This window comes from Rutidosis leptorrhynchoides, chromosome 3 (assembly GCF_046630445.1).
Source record: "Rutidosis leptorrhynchoides isolate AG116_Rl617_1_P2 chromosome 3, CSIRO_AGI_Rlap_v1, whole genome shotgun sequence".
Classification (NCBI taxonomy): Eukaryota; Viridiplantae; Streptophyta; class Magnoliopsida; order Asterales; family Asteraceae; genus Rutidosis; species Rutidosis leptorrhynchoides.
This window is the reverse complement of record NC_092335.1, coordinates 64,366,705-64,379,332: the sequence shown is the minus strand read 5'-3', so window position 1 is coordinate 64,379,332 and position 12,628 is coordinate 64,366,705. Positions and strand designations below refer to the sequence as shown.

Here is a 12,628-nt window from a genome sequence, read left to right as displayed (position 1 = left end):
GATAGAAGATATTTTATTGGTGGAGAATAAAGTTAGTAAAATTTATTAAAATTATTAATTTTTTATCTGATGACAATTAAATAGGGACGGAGGGAATACTTTTTTTTTTTTTTTTTTCTTATACTCAAATCTATATAATCTAATTAAACCTAGTATACTTATGCATAATATACACATTGAGTTATCTTATTGAAAAGGCTATGGACTAGCTAGCCTAGCTTAAGGTTTCAATCATAAGAATAAAACATGACATATACATATACTAAAAGGTAATTGTGGGGATTAAGAAACATTAATTTGAGATGTTTCCCAACTCTATATAAGTATATATATTAGGGGGTAGTTCTCTAACATTCATATATATCTCAAAACATATTCAAGAAACAAGTTAAAGTGTTACAAGTACAACAATAATAGAATTGAATTGAATGGCAAGAATGTCAGATCCTTTAGTAGTTGGAAGGGTGGTGGGAGATGTAGTGGATAATTTCAGTCCATGTGTTGATATGTTTGTAACATACAACTCATCAAAACAAGTTTATAATGGCCATGAGCTTTTTCCTTCTTCTGTTACTGCTAAACCTAAGGTTGATGTTGGTGGTGTTGATATGAGATCCTTCTTTACACTGGTACCTAATTAACTACTATATACACATTCCATCCTTTATTATTATTATTATTTTTTTTTTTTTTTTTTGTAAATTTCCAAGTAAAATGTAGAGCTTTTTTAATATGTAACATGATTATGAACATGAATTTTTACTCTCAAATATGAAACTATTGCATTAAATCCTGCAGATTATGACTGATCCAGATGTTCCTGGTCCAAGTGATCCATACCTCAGAGAGCACTTGCACTGGTACACTTATATAAACTCATTGCTAATTGCCAGCTACTAACCGTATAAATATAATTTTTAATTTTTATAATATGTATTTGGGTTGGTTTCATGACATATTGCCATATGGCTTTGGATATCTATAACATTTGTACTTGGTCTTTAAAGTTGATCATTGATTCATGGCCACAAAATTACACAGATTAATTGAACTTGCATACACTAATTAAGTGAGTAGTGTATTACAGAAGTTTTGGGTTAATTAAAGATTTTTTTCAGTATGAATTGGATGCATAAGATTGCGTAGAACATATTAAAAAAAATACATGTAGATATATATCCAGCCAATGAACCATGTGTTTGAATGCATTTGATAATTATATTATATAATAATATTAGCCATTTATTTAAGGGGGATGATTCTCACACACACTTTTTTGATCCTCACACACCAATTGAGTATTATTAGAAGAGTAAAAGGTTAAAATAGGTGTGTGAGGATCAAAAAAGTGTGTGTGAGAATCATCTCCCTTTATTTAATGCCTTTCATATAAAAATAATTACTATTACTATTACTTTACTATTATATACCTATATCTAAAAGGTAAAGCGGAAATGAATAGTACTATTCATCTTTTCATTTTTCGCAAACTTAAACCTTTAACTTTCATTAAAATACAAATCGAACCCCCCACTTTATACGTATATTTTTCCGAAATTTTACAAGTTTAACCCCATAACTTTTTTTTTACCTATATCTAAAAGGTAAAGTGGAAATGAATAGTACTATTCATCTTTCCATTTTTCGCAAACTTAAACCTTTAACTTTCATTAAAATACAAATCGAACCCCCCCACTTTATACGTATATTTTTCCCAAATTTCACAAGCTTAACCCCATAACTTTTATTAAAATACAAATCGAACCCCCACTTTACTAACTTTTCTTTTTACTAATATTCAATTTTCACAAACTTAACCCCTAACTTTACCTATATCTAAAAGTTAAAGTGGAAATGAATAGTACTATTCATTTTTTCACTTTTCGCAAACTTAAACCCTTAACTTTCATTAAAATACAAATCGAACCCCCCACTTTATACGTATATTTTTCCCCAAATTTCACAAGCTTAACCCCCTAACTTTTATTAAAATACAAATCGAACCCCCACTTTACTAACTTTTTTTTTTATACTAATATTCAATTTTCACAAACTTAACCCCCTAACTTTTATTAAAATACAAATCGAACCCCCACTTTATACGTAAAGTTTTTTCAAATTTCACAAACTTAACCCACTAACTTTTATTAAAATACAAATCGAACCTCCACTTTACTAACTTTTTTTTTTAAATAAAACTCGAACGCTAAAAGAAGCAACTTTCACAAAAGGAACAACCCTTCAATGTTATGTCGAAAAAAATTCTTTTTTACAAAATAGATCAAGACTTGGCGAAAAAAATTCTTTTTTAACTTTTTTTTCACAAAACGGAGCCCCCGGCGCGAAGTGAGGGCTCCACAACTAGTTACTACTATTAGCCATCCAAATACTATTCAGTTGGTACTAGATACAAATCAGAAAGAATGTTTAAACAAAGATCTTACATATATATGTTGTTAAACCTCTTGATTATCATGCTGGAAAATGCACTACGAAAGAAAAGAAAAAAGTGAAATATGAGTATAGTATGACTATTGAGTAGGGTTTTAGCACGTACATTCTATATTCAAGTTAATCAACAAATTGAAATGCGCAATAATGAAGTTAGGACAAGTACTAAAATTAAGCATGCAATAATACAATGGTTAAATCTAGCAATAATTTTTAGGCTAAATCATATGTTATTTAATTCCTTAGAGTTTAGTGCTCAGGTGTTTTTTTTTTTTTTTTTTTTTTAATATTCTCTTGTACAATATCTCCATCGTGAAGCATTTTGATTTCTTTAAAATATCTCGTTGATCTATCTATTTAAAACAAAAAAGAAAAGAGGAGAGAAAGAGCCTAAATTTTCGAATATTTTACAAGAATTATTAATTACTCCGTAATTAATATATAATAATATAATTATATAATGATAAATAAAATATAAATAATAATATAAGATTCCTTGTTACTAGCTTGGTGGCTCCATTGATAAAATAGTAGTCCGTACTGGATTGTAGAAGATCTTGGGTACAATATTAGATGATCATCTGTTAATAGTATAACACTGTTGAAACAAATAAAGAAAGCAAGAAGGAATGGGCCGGCTTAATTTTATGGAATAGTGACAAGCTAGAGAATTTAAAACTGAACGAACTCAACACATTTTACACCATCAACAAAAAGGAAAAAGGCAATATTGTTTTTAAAAGTGGGTCTCTTGAAAAAGAAATATGTCAGGTTCATATTGTTTACCAGTTTTAACATATACATACATATGTAAACATATACATATACATATCAGACTCATACCCATGCACCAATAGTATTTTGACAGCGTTTCTCTTTCACAGGATTGTTACAGACATCCCTGGGACAACCGACTCCTCCTTTGGTACCTCATATCTATCTTTACTACTTTCCAATATTTATAGATCAATGTTTAAGTTTAGTACATATATAATTTGTTTAAACTATTTGAACTTTATGTTGATCTAGGGGATGATTTTACACTACTAATACTTTTGATGCATTGAACAATATATAGGTTTTAAAGCGTTGTACTATTGAAACACATTTAGTGATTTAAAATCAAAATTATTGATGTAAGGTTCACTTCTCATGAATCAATGGGTCACAATTTTATTTGAGTCGTGTATCAATCATGATATTGCAAATTCAATAATAATAATAATAATAATAATAATAATAATAATAATAATAATAATAATAATAATAATAATAATAATTATTATTATTATTATTATTATTATTATTATTATTATTATTATTATTATTATTATAATTATTATTATTATAATTATTATTATTATTATTATTATTATTATTATTATTATTATTTAAACGGTGAAATTATATAAATAAATTTCCTTGCAAAGCGTTCAGAGGAGATTAGAATGACATAAAAGGTCAAATAATCTCTTATTATCATACAAATTATCACCCGACCTAATCGCGAACTAATAGTAAGCAGTAAGAATATGAACGCAACATGAAATTTCGAGAATGTCCCTGGTCGATCAAAATCTGCAATTTAAGACAAAATATCGTGACATCCACTTTCCACTTGAAGCAAAACTTTCGATCTCAATTGTCACATTTTGACATACTACGTCACCAATAATGACAACATGTCACCAAATGTGACCCGATGCTGGTCCTACATTCCTTGTTTAATTATCCTTTACAACTTCCAACAACCTTTCACCAGAAGGAGTCTTAAAACAAAACACATCTTCAACCCGTTTTCTCTCCCACAACAACATTTGACCCGCCAATTACACTCCTTTTGATACCCCCAGATGACACCCGAATCACACCACACTTCACGCATTAACCTACGAGGAAGGAAATCTTTCGACTTCAAAAAATACCGCTGAGCTATAATCTGATCTTTATGTTACCAGCTTGCGACCAAGAATCTCGCTTTGGATACAACACCTATCTCCTTAGTTTAGGAGATAATAGGTCGGAGCCCGACCTGAATCTAGCAATCCCATTGCCCAAGCAATCCACCCGTACATCACATCATCCACCCGATTTATCTTTCCAACAAAGAATAAATTCATAGGTAGAACAAACAAATGGACATTACCGATTAAGACCTTGCACCAGAACGCGATAGTACCTTTAATCGCCCACCTTACCGCTTTTGCTTTCACCGTTGGAACACCAAACATTTACGTGCCCATGAATTTAGACAAACCCAATTTTTCATCCCAAGTCAACTCCCACTTTACGGATGTGTCATTAACAATGACTCCCAGAATAATATCTTGTCCATCTTTCTTGGTTAGTCGCAACAAAGTTGCCATTGGACAAGATCCACTTGAAGTAACGAAGACTCATATGTAACCAGTTCGACCCAAATCTCCACTAGTTTCGATTGTCCTTGAGTTTCCATTAAAACAAGACCTCTCAACAATACCGAAAAGCATTAGCACACTAAGATTTTAGCACCTACAATCCCACCTAGCCATTCCTCATAAAGAACATCAACCATATACCTGATCCCCGTTTTGTACCCGCGAGCAATCACAAGAGGCCTTTTAAACACCGTCCACCTTTGATCCCCAAATAGAACATGACAACTATCATCATCCAGTTTCCAAACCGAGATCATTTAAGATGAACCTTACGTTCCTCAAGATCCAAGCATAATCCAAGTGTCTAATAAGTAGGTCACCAATACCCGCAATATTAAATGTATTCCCATCCACAACTCGAACACTACCAGAATAACACTTAAAATTTACCATCTCGTTCATGTACGATGCTGCATGATTCGAGGCACCTAAATCTAAAACCCAAGATCCGTCAATAACCTCATCTTGGCACATCAACGCATCCTCGATCACCACATTCGTTGCGCTCCCACCCGAATTTAAACTCGGGCACTTATACATGTCGTGACCAACCTGTTGACAATTTCAACACACCACGTTCTTATTTCTTGATGTACTTCTTGACCTAGCTCTTCCCCGAATAACATTTGGATCTGAACCCGAAATTGCACTAGAATCTTTTCTTCGAATACTTTCACTAAGAATCAAATCATGGATTCCTTCAAAAGTAAGCTTAGTAGTTCAGGATGAACCGCTAACCATCGTCATAGTACCAGACCAACTATCGGGAAATGAATATAGCAAAAATAATGCCTCAAGTTCATCCTCGAATTTAATATTAACCGATTTCAACCGAGTTAAAATCAAATTAAACTCCTTAACATGATCCGCCGCCGAGGAACCCTCCATCATCCTAGCATTACCAATTTCCGAATCAAAAAAACTTGGTTCAAAGCGGATGACTTTTCATACATGTTTGATAATGCCGGAATCAATCCCGCGGTTGCGGTTTCACCTAAAATGTTGAAAGCAACGTTCTTGGCTAGAGAAAGTCGAACAACCCCTACAGCTTGCCTATCCAACAAGTCCCACTCGTTTTGCCCCATATCTTTCAATTTAACACCCATTAAGAATTGAAGCTTCTTTTGATAATGAAGATCTTCAAATTGCATATTCGAAAAGCTAAAATCTATTCTATCAAACCAATCAATCTTCACATGACTCTTATCCACCATTGTTCCTGCAAATACGAGAGCCTAAGCACTGATACCACTTGATAGGAATTTTAGTAAGTCCCAACAATAACTTGATTATAACCATCCGGTCATAGCTTGGATGGCCACTGAGTTGCCCTAGCTGGCAGCCCACCCAGGTTCGAATCTGAGTTCCGCCTCGTTCGTTCAAAAAGGGAGGTTGACCATGAGGGGTGCCTTCACAGGCAATTCACCCGGTAGCGGGTCTGGCGCTCAGCGGGCTCGTTCCTCCAGGTTTACCCTCTGCGAGGTAGTCCAAAGGATTCGTTCGTAGGGGGTTTCCTGAGTCACCAAAAAAAAAAAAAAACAATAACTTGATTATCCCAAGTTTTCAACCCACGAACAATAAATAGATAATCTAACTGAACAAATAAAATATATTGTAATAAACTTAAATAAACACGAGAATATAACATGGATATATCGAAAATTGTTATTGGTTTAATCTACGGCCTATTAAAGAGAAATTCTTATTATTAAAATTATTATTAAAATTCGTAGGTGATAATTTACATGTTACATGAGGATTAGATTTATAGTGTAAGATGAATTAGAGTTAGAATGCAACATGGAGATTCAAGAATGTTCATGGTCAACTAAAATCTAAAATCTAACGTTTGGGAAAAAATATCACCAAATGTGACATTTACTTTCCACTTGAAGCCAAACTTTCGATTTCAATTGTCACGTTTTGACATACTATGGTGACAACATGTCACCAAATGTAACCCCATGCTCGTCTCACATTCTTTGTTTAATTATCACTCACAACTTCCAACACATTATGGAATTATAACTAGAGAGTATTGATGAATATCAAACTCATGCAATTGACAATTGACAACTATATACTGTAAAATGGTTAATTTATGTGATACGTTATGTCGTTATTTCTGTAAAAGTCGGACTCACAATAAAATGGTTGTGTTCTTTTACGTGATACGAAGTACATTATACTACATACTAAATATGGACAACACCCTCCAACCATAACCCGCTACATACCCCAAAAACACTGTAGCTACTGCAGCGCACTGTAGCTACAGTAGTGTTTTTTTTTTTTTTTTTTTTTTGGAGATAATTTATTTAATCTTCTGATTTTATACAACGAACACCAGTTAATATTCGTCTTTTTACATATATTAAAAAAAAAAGAAAAAAAAAACCATGAACTTATTAATTTTTGGGTCTCTTTTCCATCTACACCAGTATTCCATGTCCACCAACTACCTGCAACCGCCACCATCAGCCACTTTACACCACCATGCACTGCCACCTACCACCACCGATTTCACGGCCGGCTACGACCGTCACCGTCCACAACTTTCAACCACCATCAAATCTGATCTAAAGAAAAAACATCCAGATCCACACATGAGACAAACTTTCGGAACAAAGGGCAATTTAGTGTTTGATGAAATATATAAACATACCTGAAAACTTAAAAGACACCCAGCATATCAAATACCTCACGAGTCCACCCAATTGTCTGATTTAAGAGGGAGGGGGGGGGGGGGGAACGATAAACATATATATTAAAGGAACAAAAACAAATCTAAAAATCAACCGATCAATAAACAAATCTGAACATAGGACGGTTTGGTAGTGGTTAGAAAAAACACATACATGAAAAGTCAAGTTTTTGAGTCGGGTTTTTCACGACCGTGGCTCTGATAAATGTCAAGCGCTGGACCTCCTATAGGAGAACAACTACAATAGCCCAACACACCACGAGAGTGGCGGTGGAAAACTACTTCCGGCAACAGTTACGATCACAACAGCCGACGCCGCCGTCGACCTTCACCGTCGGCCAACACCTTACTATTGTAAAAAAACATCAAAAATAATAATTTTTTTCTTACCTGCATTCTTGAGTACAACTAGCTATTCACATATATATTACAACTAAATATGCACACGGTACAACTAACCATACAAATAGTACAACTCTATTGAGAGTGGGGTGTTAGAAAAACCCAAAAACTAAATCGAGTTCAAGTGGTCGGAACTACTGAAAACCACCGAGTCAACCGCAACCATCGATATAATTTTTCTTGATTTTTTTTTTTAATGATTTTAGTGTAAGATATTATAATGGTAGTGAAAATGAGAATGGAAAATTGGGGAAGATCGGTGGAGAGGATAATAAGCTGTTAAAGGAGAGAATACGGAGTACTAAAGATAGGGTAGGATGGATATGTGGATGAAATCAACCCATTTTACTTTATTTTTTTATTTACACCCCCATTTACGATGAAAATGACAAACTGAACCTCTAAGTTATAAACATTACCACTTTAAATTCTTTTTTTTAGCTTCAATATGTGTTACACAAAACATTGAACCTACATAAAATTGTAAAGATTTATATTTCGAACATCAATTAAATTAAATTCTTATATTATACTCTATATAAACTTTAGAGTATGTTAATATTACCGGTAACCGTTTTCCTTTTACGTATAATTAATTTATCGTTAACCGATCAAAATCATCCCGCAGCGAAATACGATATCGGGTTGGAAAACTAATTTTTTATCTCACGACCGAAACCACCTATTCGATTAATCGAGAGTAAAGGGGTAAGACAAAGTAGTAAAGTAATTGTTGACCAAATCATGTGGCTACCAAATACGAAGTCCAGTTGGCCGTTGCATCTTCCAACTTTTTTTAATCAAAAAAATACTGCAATATTACGGAGTATAAATCCTTTCATTTTTCATATATTTTGCTCTCAAAAACATAATAAAAATAAATGTCTATAAATTTATAGTGGGGATAAATGAGTAAATAATCAACGCTAAATGCGTACAACAAATGTTTTGTCAAAACACGTTATTGCAAAAACGTTATGACAAAAACAATGAGAACCGCAGCAACGCGCGGGCTTCCGAATCTAGTTACTTACTAATTACTATCATAATCGGGATTGGAAAGTATTGATATTGGTATGTATTTATACTACGTATTAATGTTGTTATTGACGTATTTTTTTAACTATTAATATTGTTGAACAGGAAATGAAATAGTGAGCTATGAAATACCAAGGCCAAACATAGGAATTCATAGGTTTGTGTTTCTTCTTTTTAAACAAAGGGGAAGACAAACTGTTGCTTGCCCAACTTCAAGGCACAATTTTAACACTCGAAGTTTTGCACACGAGAATAAATTGGGATCGCCTGTTGCTGGTGTCTTCTTCAATTGCCAAAGGGAAACTGCAGCGAGAAGACGTTAACGTTAATGATGTCATTGTTAACTGTCTCATAATTAAAAGGAAAAAAAAAAAAAAAAAAAGACGATGATGACAATGATGATTTATAACTAAACATTAATGGCTGTTAATGTATGGTTACTTGTAGTATGTAACAATATATGTATATGTATGACAAGAGTGTTTTAGAATAAAATTATTGAGTGAGTGTGAATTGTTATCGAGCTTACTTGCACTATTGTATTTTAAAATGACAAGGAGTAAATTTGATCATCAGTGTATTTATGTGCTCCTCCTTTCATTTTACATTCTCATTTATTGTCAATCAAAATTTTGATTATTTCCACTCTAACGGTGCAAGAAAACAAGGCTAAGGAGGGCCGCACTACTAGAATATGGACCTTTTGTGACGACACTTTTTGGGAGGACACTAATGTCCTCACAGAAAGACAGCTAAACGACAAAAATATGGGTTGGAGTTGATTTTTTAGTTTGACTAAAACTATTGTGAGGACATGTCGTCACAATAGGTGTTATTTATTTTATTTTTGATTTTCTTTTTCCAGTCAAAGAAGAAAAAATAAAGAAACGTTGCATATTTTTTTGACCAGACATATTGCAAGGACATGTTCTCACAATAGATAATTAATAAATCAATTTTAATTAAAACGAATTATATTTAAATTTTCAGTTCCCTCAAAAATAAATAAATAAACGCCGAAAACCTATCGAGAGGACTTGTTCTCACAATCGGTAATTAACTTTTTTAAAATAAATCTATTTTTATTAAAACGAATTAAATTTAAATTTTCAGTTCCCTCTAAATTAAAATAATAACCCGTGCAACCTATTTCGAGAACTTGTCCTCACAATAGGAAATTAAATTCATTTTCTTAATAATTTTTGTTAAAACTAACTATATTAACGTATGCCGTATAATGTATCTATGTATATATTAACGTATTGCTAGTACTTGTTCTCACAATAGGTAATTATAAATTTTGAATACATTTTTATTAAAATTATTATATTTGATCTTTGATAGATTGTTAACCTTTTTAATAATTTTAATAAATGTATGTATGTATATATGTGTTTGTATAATGAATGTCATATACAACATCTATAATCAATGTATGTATATGTAAGTATGTTTGTAAGTATTAATGTATTAATACACTATACATTAATACATGTATAATGTATTCATGTGTGTATATATGTATGTAGCTCTGTATATAGTATATATAAGTGTAAGTATATATGTATGTATGTGCGTGTATATTGTATTTATGTTTGTATATGTAAGTATGTATGTATGTATGTATGTATGTGTATAAGGTTTGTATGCGTATATATGTATCTATTATGTATATGTGTAATGTCATATACATTATGGATGTATAATAAATGAATGTGTGTGTATATATGTGTTTGTATAATGAATGTCATATACAATATCTATAATGAATGTATGTATATGTAAGTACGTTTGTAAGTACAATGTACGAATGTGTCTATGTATGTATGTAGCTCAGTATACAATATATATATGAATGTATGTGTGTATAATGTATTTATGTTTGTATATGTAAGTATGTATGTATGTATGTATGTATGTATGTATACAAGACAATTAATATTGTATGTATGTATACAAGACAATTAATATTGTATGCATGAATGTATGCACACAAGAAAATTAAGTATATATGTATGTGCGGTGGCGGAACTTAAGGTTGTCCAATGATCCTTAAGGTCATCTGATGAGCCTAAAGGTCGTCTCATGAGCCTTTAGGTCGTCCGATGAGCCTAAAGGTTGTTCTATAAGCCATACGCTCATCTGATAAGCTATACTCTCGTTCGATAAGCCATACGCTCGCCCGATAAACCTTAACCTCGTTCGAATAAGCCTTAAGGTGGCCCGAAGAGCCTTAAGGTCGTCCGAAGAGCCTTAAGGTCGTCCGAAGAGCCTAAAGGTCGTCCGATGAGCCTTAGGCTCGTCCGCTAAGCCTTAGGCTCATCCGCTAAGCCTTAGGCTTGTCCAATAAGCCTTACGCTGGTCTGATACGTCTTACACTCGTCCGATAAGCCATAAGCTCATCTGATAAGCCTTACGCTTATCCGATAAGCCTTAAGGTCCCTTGATAAGCCACAAGGTCGTTCGATGAGCCTAAAGGTTATCCGATAAGCCTTCAGATCATCATATACCTATAAGATCGTTCGATAAGATTTTGGTTCTCCGATAAGCCTTAGACTCCTCCAATAGGTAATACCGTAATATATAAAAATTAAATACTTAGATTTTTATATTTTAGGTGGGAACAGAAAAAATTAAGTTTTGAAAAAATTTAAATATACCATATTGTGAGGACATATCCTCGCAATAGGTAATATATAAAAACTAAATACTCGGTTTTTTTTTTTTCATTTTGGTGGGAACCGAAAAAATCAAACTTAGAAAAATATATTTAAAAAAATTAATTATAGCCTATTGTGAGGACATGTCCTCTCAATAAATGTCTTAAAAAATTAAATACTCAGTTTTTTCATTTTGGTGGGAACTGAAAAAATCAAACTTAAAACGTCAGATTAAAAAATTTAAATTATATCCTATTGTGAGGACATGTCCTCCCAATAGGTGTCCTCACAATAGGTTACCTTAAAAATCAAGCATCTTTACACTTTCTTCACTTTTCATCATCAAACCCCAACCCAACCCACTCCGTAAAATGACGAAGATAAACCTCCAAAAGCATTCATTTCTTCACCAAAAATCACGAATAAGAGCTTAATATCAAACCCTTTCGATCCCTAATCTAATATATCAATTCATTTCACGTTTCAATCCACAAAATTTGAGGTAATCGTCACTTTTTCCTTTACTTTATAAAGTTAAGGTTTTAGTTAAAATCTTAGTAGTTTCTAGGATAAACCGAATAATTTTTGTTGTTACATATGTTCTATATGATTGTAAATGTATTGTATGAAACCTATTCACTTGATTTTACATGAATTAGCAAGAATAATTCGGTCAAATTTTGTTGATTTTTGTTGAATTTTGTTTTTGGTTGAAAATGTTTCATATTTTGATTAAAGTGGTTTGTTTGATGATAGTTTAATTTTTATGAGAAGTTTTGAAATGTTAAATCATAGGAAGTTCTTGTATTAAGTAGTTAATATTGAAAGTTGATTTTTTATTGATTGTTGATTTTGACCATTAAAATTGTTTAACTAGTTGTTGACTAAACTTATTTTAAGCACTACAACATATGTAGGATCTTGTTGTGTTGATTGAGCTTTAGTTTAACAAGGTT

General features: G+C 32.4%; 1 protein-coding gene across 1 annotated transcript; it reads left to right on the top strand.

Annotated features, from left to right (window-relative positions):
• The first annotated feature begins 425 nt into the window (after positions 1–425).
• On the top strand, positions 426–9,335 carry LOC139896219 (CEN-like protein 2). The gene is made up of 4 exons (XM_071878813.1): positions 426–629; positions 799–860; positions 3,336–3,376; positions 9,118–9,335. Exons 1-4 carry the CDS (start codon positions 429–431, stop codon positions 9,333–9,335), a joined length of 522 nt encoding a protein of 173 aa, XP_071734914.1. The 5' UTR covers positions 426–428.
• Positions 9,336–12,628: the final 3,293 nt, after the last annotated feature.